This window comes from Labeo rohita, chromosome 4 (genome assembly GCF_022985175.1).
Source record: "Labeo rohita strain BAU-BD-2019 chromosome 4, IGBB_LRoh.1.0, whole genome shotgun sequence".
Lineage (NCBI taxonomy): Eukaryota > Metazoa > Chordata > Actinopteri > Cypriniformes > Cyprinidae > Labeo > Labeo rohita.
The window spans coordinates 40,091,516-40,109,699 of record NC_066872.1 but is presented as its reverse complement, the minus strand read 5'-3'; the positions used below and the strand labels follow the sequence as shown (position 1 = coordinate 40,109,699).

General features: G+C 36.4%; 1 protein-coding gene across 3 annotated transcripts in view; it reads right to left on the bottom strand.

The window, feature by feature from the left end:
• Positions 1 to 1,750: 1,750 nt before the first annotated feature.
• Positions 1,751 to 18,184, bottom strand: part of scube1 (signal peptide, CUB domain, EGF-like 1) — a 77,705-nt gene continuing 61,271 nt past the window's right edge. For 2 of the 3 annotated variants that reach the window (XM_051107847.1, XM_051107846.1), the window contains 14 exons: positions 15,950 to 16,066; positions 15,732 to 15,854; positions 15,524 to 15,643; positions 13,330 to 13,440; positions 9,850 to 9,966; positions 9,078 to 9,236; positions 8,765 to 8,968; positions 8,500 to 8,661; positions 6,630 to 6,797; positions 6,369 to 6,530; positions 6,096 to 6,293; positions 5,861 to 6,013; positions 4,430 to 4,509; positions 1,751 to 4,342 (listed from right to left, as the gene is read on the bottom strand). In XM_051107847.1, the coding sequence (XP_050963804.1) occupies positions 4,190 to 4,342; positions 4,430 to 4,509; positions 5,861 to 6,013; positions 6,096 to 6,293; positions 6,369 to 6,530; positions 6,630 to 6,797; positions 8,500 to 8,661; positions 8,765 to 8,968; positions 9,078 to 9,236; positions 9,850 to 9,966; positions 13,330 to 13,440; positions 15,524 to 15,643; positions 15,732 to 15,854; positions 15,950 to 16,066 (2,027 nt within the window). In that variant the 3' untranslated portion in view covers positions 1,751 to 4,189. Of the gene's footprint in view, positions 4,343 to 4,429; positions 4,510 to 5,860; positions 6,014 to 6,095; positions 6,294 to 6,368; positions 6,531 to 6,629; positions 6,798 to 8,499; positions 8,662 to 8,764; positions 8,969 to 9,077; positions 9,240 to 9,849; positions 9,967 to 13,329; positions 13,441 to 15,523; positions 15,644 to 15,731; positions 15,855 to 15,949; positions 16,067 to 18,184 lie in introns of all 3 variants that reach the window. The other variant, XM_051107845.1, reaches the window with a different exon arrangement.

The following is an 18,184-nucleotide window of genomic DNA, read 5'->3' as shown; positions in this document are numbered from 1 at the left end:
TGTGAGTGTTTCTCGCGGTCGGAGACACTCCCCCTCCCGCCGCTCTGGAGCTTTCTCTCCTCCTCTTGCGAAACCTACTATGGCCAAGAGCTTTCAGGAATGTAACTTCGTTAATAATCATAAAACAACCTCTGGTTGTTGTTAACAGAACCGTTGTTGTTATTGACGTACCGTGTTCACAGAAAAAGACAAAAAAATATTCGCGCCATTCGCGAGGCTTTATAATATTATATTCGATAATAATCGATAGTAATTTTACAAAATCCATGTTACTGTGTTATTTGATAGTTTTGTACTTATTTAAGTGTACTTTTGGACGTTTGATATCGTTAATATCGCTGAGGCGCTCAAACACAAATCTTCCCTCAACGGAATCAGAACCAACGTCTCCGATTCAACCAATCAGCTAGGCGCCTACTGGATAAACGTCACTTACGTAATTAATATTCATGAGAAAAGCCTTTCCCGTAGTAGTTTTTAATTAACAAAAACAAATTACGTTTATATAACAAACATTATACATAATATAAACACATATACGCTAAAGGGGCTGTGTACAAACACAAATATATAAAAAAATATTAAAGCGTTTATTAATGGTCACCGTTTTAATTGCTTTCTGTTTCATAGAAAATTTTAAAGTAACAATATAATGCGCCATCTTCTTCCTAAAAGATAAAAAAAAAACGTTTTTTTTTTTTTTTTTTTTCAGGAGAACTCCTTGCTCATTTGCCCGAGTCAGTTATTTAAGTCAGAGAGGATGGCTTTATATTATTTTATATATCAGCCATCTATATCTATATCTGTGCTGTCTAACTAATGATATTGTTTTTGACCTTGACCTTTATGTAACTTTTTAAAACTTAATTATAGATAAATATATACTGAACGTATATCAGTTTTGACCTGTCTGGCAGTAATGAAAATACGAATATCAACCTTTATAGTTTACAAATGACTTAAAATATATAAAAACAATCAATAGAAGTTAACTAGAAATTGCTTGCGAAATCTTGGTGCACACTGCCCCTTTGTGGGGAGGCATCTTCATTATATTTTAGGATATATTATTATGACCAGAAGAGGGTGACAAATCAGCTTAATATACCCAATTTAACTAATATGTGACCAAATAACATAAAACCAGTCATAAGGGCATTTTTTTAAAAAGTTGAGATATATACAAGCTGAATAAATAAGCTTTTCATTGATGTATGGTTTGATATTTGGCCGAGATACAACATTTTGAAAAACAAAATATTAAGAAAATCGCCTTTAAAGTTGTCCAGATAAAGTTCTTAGCAATGCATACTACTAATTGATTTTTTTTGGTTTATATATTCACTATAAGAAATTTACAAAAATGTCTTCATGGAACATAATCTTTACTTAATATCCTGATTTTTGGCATACATTTTGACCCATGCAATGTATTTTTACTAAAAACACAATATTTACAATTTCTCTAAATGTTCCATGCACAACCATTGCATCATGATAGAACCAATCTTATATTGTCAGGCTTCAAACCAATGAAACACTATAGTACTTCAACACTTTATATTAAACCTTATTATGAGATGATTATTATGAAATCTGCTTCTGTTGGTAGGTGAGAAGATTGACCCATGCAATGTATTTTTACTACTTCAGGTTTTGTGGTACAGGGTCACATATAAGGTACTAATAATTAATATAACCAACAAATGCTTTAAATAAAACCCAAAAGATCAGCACAAAACACGCAGCATAAGATTTGAATGATTTATTAATAAAGTGAGATCTTAACAATAGTTCCCATTCTGTTCTACACATCTTCTGGAGTTGATTTCACACTACTGAATTGTTCATTCATCTGTAATGCGGGCATTTATCATGATACTATCAAACAGAGCCTTCCAGAACAGTCATGTACATGTCAGACTGTCACCTTCCCCAGCATAGTCTCCTTCTACTGTAAATATTAACTTAAAAAACCTAACATTTGTACATCATTTACACATCTGTATTCATAAAGCTTACAAATCACGCCAGCAGCAGTCTTGAGTCACTCTCTCTCCATCTGAAGGGGCAAAGTACTTATATCTGTGTGAAGCCGTCGAGGTGTGTATAATAGTTGATTTATATGTCAAACATTCGTTGTCTTCTTTCCTAATAGCAACAGCTCTTCCAACAGTCACATGCCTTTGTTTTAGTACTCAAATGAGACTAACACAAAAAAGGATCAACGACAACCAATCATAAATGACCGTGCTAGCATAATAATACGGATTAGGTAATGTATTTGTGTGTGCATGCATGAAGGTATGCTTATTAACGCTCGATGCAAAAGTGAATGTGTTTCCCTGTCCATATGTGGATATTAGAAATACAAGCATGAATAAGTGCTCATATAACAAAGCAGCTTTAGGATGATCACTCCGTCCCTCTCTCCCAATATATATATATATGCAAAACTACGCAGAATACTTTAAAACGACAGTTAATATGATTTGTATTTCTGTGACTTTATGGCACATTTACTGTAGGAGTTTGTGGTTTGTTTATTTTTCCGCCTTTTCGTAATCTATCCACCTTTTTCTTCCCGTAGGAGTGGGCATGGCCATTTGTAAATTTTATGGGTGTGGCTTCCGGTCTCTCGCCTCAAGCTATATTTAGCTGTACAAAACAGCTGTTTTTTTCTCCGTGATATTGCAAACTGGTGTGTCTTACCATATTATTTTAATGCATTGTCTTAATTATAAACACACTGGTATGTAGTGCAAACAGTTTTACCGTTTAATGCATGTCTCGTTATTTCCCTAGTAGCTAATAAACCGGAAGTCTCACCCACAGGCTTACTTCGGCATCAAAGAAAAAGGTGGATACAAACCAGTTTTCACAAAATGAGCAAATAATATTAAATAAAACTGTACCAGAACCACACATAGACACTCACACTATCTTTTTCATCTTCCAGAAGTGGATTCTGTTGATTTGTGAGGGGAAACGATCTGATCTCTGGATTTCTTTCAGCTAGTCAACATTCGCATACTTTAGGTATGTCATCTTTTCAACAAACAGCCTCTGAGTTTTATCCACAGTTCAACTAGAAGAGCAAAATATGTGTCTTTGTGCACAGCACAAAGGTGATATGTTATTACTATGTAATAGATGTGTTATAACTATGTAATAGACCATTAAACTCTTAATCCAAATGGAATTCTTTGCAGTTCCGAATCAAAACTCTTCCATTTCAATGATTTTATGACACAACCAACTCAAAATAAAATCTGACTTGCCAAAAAACACAATATTTACAATTTCTCTAAATGTTCCATGCACAACCATTGGATCATGATAGAACCAATCTCATATTGTCAGGCTTCAAACCCAATGAAACACTATAGTACTTCAACACTTTATATTAAACCTTATTATGAGATGATTATTATGAAATCTGCTTCTGTTGGTAGGTGAGAATGTCTTTCTGCATCCTGTAGAGGGGAAGTTTGGACATTTCATGTTTCTACAACCAAAGTAAAACATCTCTATACAACAAAAACATTAAGAAAAAAAGTAACTTAAATTCCTTATTCTCTACAATATAAAATTCAAGTGCAATTGAAGCTCCAAATACTAGTTCAACAACGTACACGTAACTCTAACTCTCGTACGGACAGGTAGTCTTTGTCTTTTATCTTGTTTTTTTTTTCTTTTTCTTTCATTTGTCTGGCTTTGTCTTTTTTATGTTGTGGTCAGCAGAAAGCGATTCCTTTCTCATACAGTTTGAACAGAAAACTTTAAGTGCACTAGGATATTAAAACCCCTTGTGCACATTAGGGGCATGAAAATAACCTTTTCAAAACAGGAATATATATCTGTGTGTGTCTGTGTCCTAATACGCCATAAACTTGCACATAATTTTTTTTTGTACGCACACACACACACACACACATATATACATACATACATATACAAATATATACTGTAGATATCAAACATCCAAAGAGGGCTTTTGCAAAATCAAGCACATAAATATTAGCAAACAAAAAACAAACAAAGACAAGAAGGGACAAATCTCAGACAGGAAGAAGGCCAAACGTCTTTATCTTCTTGCAGTAGTGAGGCCTTCTGGGAGCTAGTGGAGAAAAGACAGGAAGAGAGATGGGGGATAGAGCCGGGGTCGTGGAAGAAATGTTCAGGGTTTCTATTTATACGGCCGTAGAAACCTGGAGACTTTGGAGCGTAGCAGTTTGATAAAGGAACGTGGGAACATCTCCTTTGATTCCTGCACGGTGTATTTAAAGTAGTTATGAGGGTGAGCCAGCACATCAAACAGAGCTTTAATCAGCTTCTTATCCTGAAAACACAGAAACAGAGAATTAAAAATGGTAGATAAAGTCAAGTTTGATTACAGTTACTTGCTGTGGTGAAAATATATGCTCACTTTTAATATCTCCTGGTGGTTTTCTGAGGCGTAAAGTCGACCGTCTCGAACAATGTCCTCTATGAGTTGCTGATAGTCTTCTGTAATGACAAAAACAAATTGCTGTATCAACAAAAACCGATATATGTAGTATATATTTATGTATATTTGTATTTATTTCTTCATTTAATACAGTTTCTGCAGATTTTCAAATCTCTTTTCTCAAAATAATGCATGTTAATGTGTTATGTATTTCATTTATGTAGCGTCTTCTACATAAAAAAGTAATTCCATGATTTTATATATATATATATATATATATATATATATATATATACACACATGCATTACAAATAAAAATCAATAAATATTATGTAATAATAATAGAAATAAACAAATTTACTAGTTAATTAATCAATCATTCAAACAATCAATCAGTCAATCAATTTACTGCTATTATTACTATATAATATTGTTTAGGGTGAGTGCAACAATAAGTTGTAATAAATAATTAACAAACAATATTATGTAATAATATATAAATAATTAAATAAATACATATTATTAGTTTAAAAACAGTAAACAGTAAAACCGGTATTATTTTTTATTAATTATTTAACAAACAATGTTATGTAGTAACAAACAAATAAGTAAATAAATATTATTAGTTTAAAAACATAAAAACCGTATTATTTATAAATAAATAAATAAATAAATAAACAATATTGTGTAGTAAATAAATAAACAATATACAATAAATAAACAATATTATGTAATAATAAAAAAATAAGTATTATTAGATTAAAAACAGTAGAAACAGTACTTTTTTAGTTAATTAACAAACAATATTATGAAATCAATCAATAAATAAATATTTTAGGATGAGTACATTTTGGCAATAATTAGGAAAAAAGGCTGCATTTATTTAATTAAAAACAGTAAAAACTGTAATATTGTGAAATATTATAATTTTAAATAACATAATTTTACATATATGTTAGTCTATAATAATATAATATAATTATATAATAACATTTCTTTTTTTTTTAAATATATTTAAAATATATTTTAAAATGATAAAATAATAAATTAAACTAACTTTATAAAATATAAAATGTAACTGTATGTAAATGTACTTTCTCACAGTCTTCAGTGTCACATGATTCTTCAGAAATGATTTTAATATGCTGATTTGCTGCTCAAAAACAATTCTTATTTTTTCCCAAAAGTTCAAACATATAGAATTTATTACAAATAATTATGTAATATTATACACCTCATTGTCTTTACTGTCACTTTTAATCAATTTAATGCGTCCTTGTTGAATTAAAGTATTATTTTTTTAAAAAACAACAACTTTTGAACAATTATACACTGGCTAATCTATTTTTTTTAATTTCTAAACCTACTGTATGTGAATGTGTTTGTTTTTGGACTTTATCTTAATCTTACCATCGTAAGTGACATACGGAACCTGAAATCCCTTTCCACTGTTTCCCTCATTTGATTTGAACTGGATCCACAGCTTGCGTGAACGGGAGGTGAAGGCGATTGGTCGCTCGTAGGTTTGACACGTCTCATAAGTTGTAATAGAAGTTGGCTGGGCTAAAAAGAGAGAGGAGGAGCTTAATAACTTAGATTCTTGCTGCAATAATTAACCAGCATGCAAACGACAGATATATCGTACCACTTTTCCTCATGACAAGAACATCTCCACACTCATCCTCAATGGGAAGGAAGATCTCTGGTACAACAATAAGGATGCGCCTCTTGTTTGGAGGGTTAATGGTCCAGACACAATTTACATTGGACGGATAGTCACCAGGATAGTTGGGAGATTCAATGTAGCCCATGAAATCTCCCAGCTCACCACCACACAGCTGATCTGCACAGGATAAAACAGACACACCCTTGAATTCACTGCTTTATCTGCGAGTGGATTTGGAAGAATCTGACTTACTTTTGCAGTGAGATACGTTGTTAGCGCCGTCAAAATCTGTAGTGGTGTTTCCAGGGCAGGTGATGCAGTAGTTCTGTCCAGACTCAGACTGGTAGGTACCAGCTGGACAACGGATGCAGCGGTGCGTGGTGGCATTATAATAATGCCCGAGAGCACAGTGAACTGGAAATAAGGGGAAGAGAGAATGCAGATTATATGAGTACATAAGAAATGTTCACGCTTTGAAGCATTATCCAGGTGTTGATGTGTTTCCCAGCATACCTTTGGCTTCACAGTCTCTAAAGGACGTGCTGCCCGTGTGTTTTGTCATGAGTCCTCCTCCACAAGGGAAACACAGGACACGGCACGGCTCAGGCTGGAAGGTTCCCAGTGGGCATGGCTGACACGGACGGAAACCATCAGAAGAGAACTGACCGGCAGGACACTGGCCTACAACCACAGTATGAATTAAGTAACATTTAAAACATTTAATAGATAAAAACAGAAGTTATACTATCGTTCAAAAGTCTGGGGTTGGTAAGACTTTTTAAAAATGTTTTTGAAGTTTGCAAACAACTGTTTTAAAATGTCATTTATTCCTGTAATGCAAAGCTGAATTTTCAGCATCATTACTCTAGTCTTCACTGTCACGTGATCCTTCAGAAATCGTTCTAATATGCTAATTTGCTGCTCAAGAAACATTTATTATTATCAATGCTGAAAACCGTTGTGTTGCTTATTTTATTATTATTATTAGTAATAGTAGTAGTAGTATTTTTATAAAACTGTCATCCATTTTTTTCAGGATTCTTTGATGAAAATAAAGGCTGAAAGAACAAGATTAATTTGAAACAGATTTTTTTGTAACATTATAAATGTATTTACTGTCACTTTAAATTCAATTTAATGCTCCCACGCTGAATAAAAGTATTAATTTGTAAAAAAAAAAAAAACTGTTGGTAATGCATTACCTAAAATGGTACTGTGCTATTGTTATATTTAACTAGAAAAATGTATATGTATATGTATGTATAAATAATATATATATATATATATATATATATATATATGTTAACATGAAAAAAAAGAAAAATAAATAAATAAATAAAATATAATATAAAAATTAATAAATAAAATATAAAAAAGCATCCCTTTCGATTCAATTTAATGCCCCCATGCTGAATAAAAGTATTCATTCCTAACAAACAAACAAACAAACAAACAAACAAAAAAACAGTTCAAACAAAAAGGAACACAACAATTTTTAGTTTTTTTTAAATAAAAGAAACAAAATAAAATATATAGTTAGAAATATATATAAGGAACACAGCAAATATCTGTTGTGAAAAAATAAAATAAAATAAATAAAATATATATAGAAAACAGGCTGTTTAGACTGCTTTTATATTGCTTTTATGGTGCTTTTTTGTTCTTTCTCACAGCTTCAGAGCAGTGTTGCCAAGTCTGTGGTTTTCCCGGCAAACTGGGGTACATTTCTGGATACTGGATTTTCAACCTGGAATGTGATTTTGGAGCAATTCTGAAAGCTAATTTCCCCTGAAACTCAATTGGGCTGGTTTTGGTTGTGGTTGGGCTAGTTTTGAGTAGTTTTGTTACACAGACCTGGCAGCCCTGCTTCAGAGCCCATGTTCCTATTCACTACCACTGTATAGAAATGCACAGCCTGGATATTTAGCTAATTAACTACATAAACAGAAAAGTGTTTCATGATGCATCAGTTATGCATCAAGATTTATTTTTAATTCCACAAGGGGGAGCTAAAAGCAAAGCGACCTCAATCAAAAGTCAATTGAACTGAAGTGCTATTGTGAGCAGCAAGCATGTGCACTGCAGCACGTAGAGAATCACCTAAAATTGGATTAGTATTAAGGTGTGGTCGTGCTTGAACTGCTCAAATGCTCAAATTGATCCAGACTTTGCTCAGTCCTTCATAAGAAATCTCCCATTTGCATGACAATGACCAATCCTGGGATTTTCGAGCTTATATTGACCCTGAATTTCAAAATGTATTGATTAATTTTAAAAAAAAGGGATGGTCTTGTATCAATCAGATCCAATAATCAATAGGAGTTTCATTACCATCACAAAGCTATTCATTGATTGAGTGTTTATAATGTGTTTCCACACACACCTCCGCACTCTGAGACATTCTTGGCTCCTGCAATGCCCTGTCCCTCGGTGCTGGGGCAGGGCTCACAGGACAGCTGGCCCTCCCTGTCCTGATAGGTTCCTGGTGGACATATCACACACTGTTCCTGTTCTCCGCTGTAGAACGTTCCCACACTGCAGCTGACTGGGAGACACATGAACACACAGAAGCGCACCCAGACACAGACTTATGAAAGTGTCTTCAATACAAGAGAGCAGAAAACAAAAGCAGTTCACAAAATGCTCACCACACTTCCCGTCGGTGAGGACCTGTCCTATACTGCAGGTCTCATCTCCCTCCGTCTGCCGCACGGCACGCTGGGCCACCTCGTACGCCGTGCCGGAGAACTGAATGTAGAACTGCTGCTTACTGATGGACTTCCTTAATGTGCGCATGGCATTCTGCAGCCTCTGTTTGGTTTTCTCACGCACACAGTCCACATTGCATGATTCTGGCATGTATATAAAGACAAAAACAATCATATTTGTATTTTAAAGTCACAGATGGCATGATGTGTGAACACAGAGAGAACTTCTGTACACACATGAAGGCAACGTTACCTGAGGCTTCCTCTTCTTTCATTTCCATTTCAAACTCCGCTGTGATGTGGGAAACTTCCTTGGATGGAGACTTGCGGCCACGACGGCGCTTTTTGGACGAGTCGCACTTCAGATTCACAAATGTTACCTGACAATCGTCTGTGCAGGGGAACTGACCAGCTGCTGAAAGAAAAGGAAAATATAAATAGGAGGAGAAAAATGAAACCGAAATAAGGAAGAGAGGATAAGGGATGAGAAAAAGGGCATTACCAAAATGAAAACGGGTCAAAAGATGAAAGAGAAAAGGAAATAAGACAGAAAAAGAGAAAAGGGAATGGGAAAAAAAGAAGAGAAAGGAAAAAGGGAACATGTGGAGAGAAAAAGCAAACAAAACAGACAAAGTAAAGAAAACAGGAGACAGGAAACAAAGAAAAAAGGAGTCAATACGGTAAAAGGAAAGAAGAAGAGGCAACAGGATAAATGAGAAGATGAAAAAGGATAAAAAAAAGTAGGAATCAGGAGGCAGAAAAGGAAGAGTAGACAGGAAAAGAAAATGTGGAAAATGAAAACAGGAAATGAAAAAGAATAAAGTAAAAAAGGAAAAGACAATAAAAAGTAAATAAAATAGGAAAATTACAAAGGAAAGGAAATAGGACAATATATAAAAATGTAAAAGTAACAGGAAACAAAAGAGGAAAAAGGAAATAAAACAAAGAAAAAGAAATGAGAGGATACATTCAGTACTTATCATTTTACGAAAACAAATTTTTAAATGTGCAGTGTTATTTCTCACCCTGAAGGCCCTGCTTTCCCACATCCCTCTGTTTCTCCTTATTGCGGGGTCTCAGGTGGCACTTGGCGTCTTTGATCTTGAACCGTGCTTTCTGCTTCACAGGCTGGGCCAGCATCTCTGATGGACAGGAAATCGGCAAAGTCTCACTTTCACTTGCACGGTTTGGACAATAATCATGGAAAACAACAAAATATGAGGCCTTTTAGAAATCCAACATTCATACACACTAAATCTGTCCTGTGGGCTGAGCGGCCCATTCCAAAGTATTAAAAATGTGAGTATCTAGTTTAGTACGACAAGTCCAAAGTCAGTGAGAGAACGAAGGGAGACAAAGGGTCAGGAGTTGAAGTGAGAACACACTGCGGTTGAGGACTTCAGCTGGTCTTCTAGAACCATATCGAGCGTGTGGCGGTTTTGGACCCAGCAGTAGGAGTTTGGTAGTGAACCTTTCAGCGAAGTGTTTTTTTTTTTTCCAGAATGTGTGAATCGAGCGTGAACCGTCTGTTTACTCATTCTCCCCGGGCCCTGTGTGTAGAGGCCCTCAGGAGCCGCTGTGGTAGAATCCCGTCTGTGTATTTCAAATCTGTCAGCATGTAGACGTGCAGCCAGCACAGAGTCATTTACTCAGGTTCACAGCATTCCTATGTATGCCGTCCAAAACAAGAAGCGGCGTGTGTATGTGTGTGTGTGAGTGTATGCGAGAGTATTTCTAAGCAGTCTGTCTGTCTGTCTGAGCCTTGCTTTGCTGTCCAAAATCTACACAACGAACCACATGGGGAATGTCGAATTCTGAGAGCTGGGAAAGAGAGAGTACTGGGGATAATAGTAGCGTGTTTGTGACCTCAGCAGGGTTGAATGATAGGACCTGTCCTAATTCTCCTCGCAGATCTGTGTCTGAGCCCTTTATTAGTGATGCAATGTCTGTCATGCAATGTAATAGAGTGGAACAGGTCATGCCACATGACTCGTTTACAGTTGACCTGCCTGATCTCTGCTGGAGGGGCCAAAAACAAGGCAAATGCCTTTTGAACGTCTATGCCCTTGTACTGAGTGAACTGAGAGGCTGAGATGTAATGAATACTAGAACTATGGTCCACTGAAAGGAATGGTGCAGCAAGGAAAGTGAAACAGGAAAAATGAGATACGATAAAGAAAAGAGACCTGAGCACACCTGAGCCTCTCAGAAATGGGAAAGGAAAGGAAAGGAAAGAGGAAATGAAAGTGGTCAGGACAGGACAGGACAGAACACAACAGGACAGGAAAGGAAAGGAAAGGAAAGGAAAAGAAAGGAAAGGAAAGGAAAGGAAAGGAAAGAGGAAATGAAAGTGGACAGGACAGGACAGGACAGGACAGAAAGGAAAGGAGACAAGAAAAATTGGAAAGAAATCAAAAGGGAGAAGACAGAATTTAAACAAAATATAATAAGGAATGTCATGACGATTGTAAGGGAAAGAAACAGAAAGGGAAGAATAGGACAGGACAGCACAGGACAAGAAAAGGAAAGGAAAAGAAAGGAAAGAGAGAGCACTGGGAAAGGAAAGGAAAGGAAAGGAAAGGAAAGGAAAGGAAAGGAAAGGAAAGGAAAGGAAAGGAAAGGAAAGGAAAGGGGAAATGAAAGTGGTCAGGACAGGACAGGACAGAAAGGAAAGGAAAGGAGACAAGAAAAACTGGAAAGAAATCAAAAGGGAGAAGACAGAATTTAAACAAAATATAATAAGGAAAGGAATGTAATGACGATTGTAAGGGAAAGAAACAGAAAGGGAAGAATAGGACAGGACAGCACAGGACAAGAAAAGGAAAGGAAAGGAAAGGAAAGGAAAGGAAAGGAAAGGAAAGGAAAGGAAAGGAAAGGAAAAGAAAGAAACTGGGTCAGGACAGGACAGGAAAGGAAAGGAAAAGACAAGAAAAAAGGAAAGGAAAGGAGAAGACAGAATTTAAGGAAAAAATAAAAGGAAAGCAAAAAGGAAATGTAGATTGTGAGGGAAAGAAACAGAAAGGGAAGAATAGGACAGGACAGGATGGGATGGGAAGAAAAGGAAAGGAAAGGAAAGGAAAGGAAAGGAAAGGAAAGGAAAGGCTGAAAGGACAGGACAGGACAGGACAGGACAGGAAAGGAAAGGAAAGGAAAGGAAAGGAAAGGAAAGGAAAAAGGAAATGAGGATTGTTAGGACAGGATGGGATGGGACGGGCTGGGACAGGACAGGACAGGACAGGACAGGAAAGGAAAGGAAAGGAAAGGAAAGGAAAGGAAAAAGGAAAAAGGAAAGGAAAGGAAAGGAAAGGAAAGGAAAGGAAAGGAAAGGAAAGGAAAGGAAAGGAAAAAGGAAATGAGGATTGTTAGGACAGGATGGGATGGGACGGGCTGGGACAGGACAGGACAGGACAGGAAAGGAAAGGAAAGGAAAGGAGAGAAAAAAGGAAAGGTAAGGAAGGGAAGGAAAGGAAAAAGGAAATGAAAGTGGTCAGGACAGGCTGGGATGGGACAGGCTGGGATGGGACAGGACAGGACAGGAAAGGAAAGGAAAGGAAAGGAAAGGAAAGGAAAGGAAAGGAAAGGAAAGGAAAAAGGAAATGAAGATTGTCAGGACAGGCTGGGATGGGACGGGCTGGGACAGGACAGGAAAGGAAAAGGGAAATGAAGATTGTCAGGACAGGATGGGATGGGACGGGCTGGGACAGGACAGGACAGGACAGGACAGGACAGGAAAGGAAAGAAAAGGAAGCGAACGGAAAGAAAAGTGGTCAGGACAGAAAAGGAAAAGAAAGGAAAGAAAAGGGGAAATGAAAGTAGTCAGGACAGAACAGGACAGAAAGAAAAGGAGACAAGAAAAATTGGAAAGGAATCAAAAGGGACAAGACAGAATTTAAACAAAATATAATAAGGAAAGGAATGTAATGACGATTGTAAGTAGGGCTGCACGATTAATCGCACGATATTGTGAGGCGCGCTTAGTCAATGAAGCCGGTACTTTGATTAGTAGTAAAGCTCCATCACGTGCGTTCAGCTGGAGCGGCAATTAATACACAGACTAAGCGCGCCTCACAATATCGTGCGATTAATCGTGCAGCCCTAATTGTAAGGGAAAGAAACAGAAAGGGAAGAATAGAAAAAGTAAAAGAAATAAGTGGTTAAAGAAGAAAACAAGAGGAAAGAGAAAAGGAAAGGAAATGAACAAGGTAAAAAGGAAAGAAAACTGAAAAAGGAATTGGTAAGAAATTAAATGGAAAAATAAACATGGGAAAGAAATGAACATTTCTGTGAATCAAGTGACGAAGTACACTATATTTTGCAGTGCATACTATACTTTATAGTGCATGCTAGCTTTGTATTGCATCCTAGATTACTGTTCACAGTGCATGCTTGAATGTAGTACTGTACATACATGTCAATGAGAGACAACATGGCCTTTGTCTCAGAGCTGTGCAGATAAACCATAGTTTAACAAATGAGTGCAGGATGTACACAGATATAAGATGTACCTGTGCATGTTTGCAGGGAGCTACTGCTGGAAGTAGTGACGTTCCTCTTCACTGGAACTTTACCTGGCTGGACAGGTACACCACAGCTCAGCGTGTAACTGTTCTCAGAATCTAAATCACACACACACACATACACACACATAGAAAAAGCTTTTAAACAGATGTTCCAGGTCCAGGTGCTGCATGCACCTGAGTAACATTTTGTAGTGCGTGCATATGATGTATGTTTGTGTGAGTGGAGAGGGTTGGCTGTCAGGATGACAGAGTACTGAGAAGTTGTCTAGAGACTCATTGGCCTTACTTCGGCCTTGCCACAAATCGTCCAATGGCAGGCTGAATATTTCTGTTGGCGTGAGGCAACAGACCCCGGGTGAACAGGATTAAAAGAGGTTTTATACAGCTTTAGTGCTCACTGTGTGAACCCGGAGAGACCATTAACACACAGAGACAGAGAATCCAACAGTCATAAACACACACACACACACACACATACATATTCACAAAGATAAATGCTCACATACTTAGATTCACATGGATCTTATTTACAGATGAAAATGTGATTTTATTCATTTGATTTATTCTAATGCATACTATTAGGACACACTTCAGATCAGTGCATATTTATTTTTGTAGTGCATAATAGATTTTATAATACACACTACTTTCTGTACACATGCACAGCATTGACAACCTTTTTTTATTGATTACAACATACATTTTAGCATATAATTATACATATAATTTTATTTTTTAATAATTTTATGCCTATAAAAATAAAAACACAATTTTCCAACAGGGTAAGCGCTTAAATTATTAAACATTATCTAATTTATTTTAAGGAAGCTATTTTGAATACTTATTTTTTGTAGTGCTGACTAGATTTCACTACTCTCTGTATGCATGCACTGCATCGGCAACCTTTTTTAATTGATTTTAACATACATTTTAATCATATAATTATATATATAATTTTATTAATTTTATGCCTATAACAAGAAAAACAGAATTTACCAATGGGGTTAAGGACTTAATCTATTAAACAGTCTCTGTAAACTTACTTTAAATACTTATTTTTTTGTAGTGCATACTAGATTTCAATGTATATATTAACTTCTATAATGTACACCAATTTTTGAAGTACATTTACTTATAAAAATAAGTAAATTGTGCTTTAAAAAAAATTAATAGATATTCTCTGAAACTTTTTTAAGATCGCTAGGATATTTTAAATGCATATTTTTGTATTGCATAACAGATTTTAGAGTCAGCTGTTATAATGCACACCAGGTATAACAATAACTGCATTTTAATAAATGTGTGCATTAAGCAAGCAAGAAAAAACATTTTGTGAAAATAATTTATTTAAAAGATGTTTAGATATTTTGAAAGCATGTTTTGTAGTGCAAACTAGACTGCGGTGTACTTTTTTTTTTATTGTAATGGGGGAGAATGTGGCCCTTGTGCAAGAGCTGCACAGATGAATCATAGTTAAGTGAATCAGGACTTGTCTGAAAGTTACTTCTGGGTGTTAATATGTTTATGCACATTCCTCTAAGCCAATGGTCCTTGCATAAAATTTTTCAGAGACAAGTTTTGGGCATTTAACACCTTAATACTTTTACCAAATCAGTCCACAGAGATGACAGATGTACTTATGAAATATCGTTGCAACATTCCTTTCTAGTCATTTTCTCACAGAATGTCAAAAATGACATTCACATGAGTCCTGTGGTCAAGCCAGCTGTACGTACTTTGCCTTTTACGGTTTGTTCAGTCATCTAACATTTACAGTTATGACAGTTCAACGTCTTTACAAGAAAAAGAGTTATAGCACGCATAATTCTTATACAGTTCCTCATTTATGGTCAGTTTTTGTTCATTCCATCATCTTTAATCAGATGAATCAGATTTGATTTGTTTAGTGTATTAAATAAGCATCATGGCTGCAACACAGCTCGACCCTATGGCACATGTGATATAAGGTTTAAACCACTAGAGGGCAGCAGACGGCAATGACTGTTTGCGCCAATGGCCATAAACTAGTGCTTATTCTAAATAAACAATTTCCTTTCAGACGTATGAAATCCATGATTTATAAAGTGCATTTTATTTAAACTGCACTGAATGTTTCCAAAAACACAGAGTTACAGAGTCAACTAACCTTCACAGAAATCCCAAAAAGTGAGGCACTAACCTGCCAGGAAAAGGGCGTTTGACGGACAGGACAGCGAACACACCTCCCCTCCACCTGTCTTGGTGCAGCTGAGCTGAGCGCGAGGTGCCGGTTTCCCATTTGGGAGGCATTTTACTGCCTCTGAGGAACAACCGAGGTGTGTTACCATGGAAACGGCAAACATTATGGGATTTCGAGATGGGGAACGAAGGAACAAGGAACGACTTACCAACACAGTCTTTCTTGTTCCAATGGAGCTTTTGACCAGGAGGACACACACACTCGTAACTGCCTGCTGTGTTAATGCAGCCGTATTCACAGCTCCCGTTATTAATACTGCACTCGTCAATATCTGCCACACACAGATGTTAGTTTGTGCATCAGAATGTGATTTTTCATATTTAAAAGAGTGAAAACCATTGGCTGGTTTTGAGATTGTGAACTCACCACCGCAGTGTGTGAGGCCGTACAGACTGTAACCTTTGTGACACACACACTCAAAGCTTCCCGGGTAGTTGATGCAGATGTGGTCACATGTCCTCTCAAAGGAGCACTCGTCAATATCTGCAGAGAACAAACAAAGCACATAATAGCATTAAAGCAAATCACTTGTGTGTAATAATTTCCTGGCATGCACTAAAAATAATGGTGATTTCATCAAGATCCTTGGATACTTACCATCAGTATCCTAAAAGATAAAAAACAGCCCACTCTTTTGACTTTTTACATTAAAAGCCACAATCAAAACCAGGGTAATACGTGGTGGTTTCTAAGACATACTTTAGGTAGTTTATAGGTTTTTAGAATCTTTGTTATAATCCCTAACCATAAGTGATTTTTGGCATGCATAAATAGCACATCATGAGTGATACTTTAATCACCTTAAGAAGACTTCTGCTATTATTTTTCAAAGGTCACATTTACACTGCAGATCTTAATGCCCAATTCTAATTAGTTGACTATATCCAATTTTCTTGACGATCTAACATTTACACTATACACTTGGCGAAAAACAACCCAATGTAGACATACTGACCGAGGAACATGGTTGCCAGGTCTGTGAAACAAATCCAGCCCAATTGCTAATCAAAACTAGCTTAGCTTTCCCCTTTGTCGGAGGTACCCTCCCTTGAAATCACATTCTGGGGTTAGGAGGAGATTGCGTTAACCCACAAACTAAAAAACAACCTGCCGTAACAGTGTAAAAGATAGCCCAACTCTGCAGGAAAACCACATACTTGGCAACACTGCCCGAAAATAAGCGTCCACCTGAGTCGACGTCAATCCCCACTGTAGTTTTTTTTCCAACAACGTACAACTCGCATTAACAGGGGAATCTCTGATCTGTCTGCTTACAAGGCAGACGCAAATGCACGTATCCAATTCATATCTAATTTACTTGCACAAATGAATGAGGCCTGAAATCAATCTGAGAATTTTGGATACCTAGAGCTTTTAGCCTGCTTACACATTTGTGCATCATTTCCGATCTGTGCCTCATGGGAGAAGCTACAAGAGTTGTGGTGTTCTTGTGAAAGCACACCGAAGACACACTAGAGAAGAAATTGTTAAATAAAGTCGTTATTTTTGTTTTCTTTGTGCACAAAAAGTATTCTCATAACTTCAGAACATTACGGTTGAACCACTGATGTCACACAGATTATTTCCTTACTACTTTACTTGAACGTGACAATTACGTTGCTGTCTACACAGGGTCAGAAAGCTCTCAGATTTCATCAAAAATATCAGAACACCTTAGTAACCACATATAAACAGCCTGGCAGCCATCCACAACTCCCTAGCATCACTGCTGTCAAAATATGTTAAAATAAAATTAACTTTACTACACCCACATCAGACTGGCAGCTATTTTTCCCCTGATAGATTGTCTGGCATCAAGAGAATAGCAAATAAATAATTCCAAACCAAAAGTGTAGCTATAAAAATAAAGTGGTTGATAATAACTAAAAGAGATAAGAATGACAAAAAGACAGACAGACAGATCATCAGAGCTGGCACAGCCGAAACACAGTGCTTCACCAACACACCCCTCAATAAAACACACACATACTCCACACATTGATAGCTAGCAATAGGGTGGTGTGGTGTTTTGGTTTAGCTTAATAAAATAATTTCTGTTTGTACTCCCACTCGTGCTCCGACATGCTTTCAGGAATCCGCCACTATTCACCTCCAGTAAACTCAACTAAACACACACCTCATACGATGTAAAATGCTTGCCAGCATCCCAACCAAACAACAGTCAGTACATGAGGTGCTTTTGATGAGGTTTGGGACAGTGTGAGTAGACAGCTTCTCTACCCACGTCACCCAACACAGGTATCAGTGGTTTTAAAATACTTGTCCATCCAAAATTTTAATTCTTTAAATGAAAATGAAGATTTTTTGCAGAATGTTAATGCTGCTCTTTTCCACAGCAGGCTGTGAACAGTGAAAATCAAGATCCAAAATTGGAAAAAGTACCACAAAACTATACTTGCACTATTTTACAAATCTTTTTAAGTTGTACAATGGCTTTGTGAAATAAACTCATGATATTTAAGTCATTATTCAGAAAAAATGTCAAGCTGTTGTTGTGCAAGAAGAGGGTAAGATTTTTAATAAATTAAAACCTACACAAATATATGAATAAAGCATAAATATATAATTTAATTTTAGTCA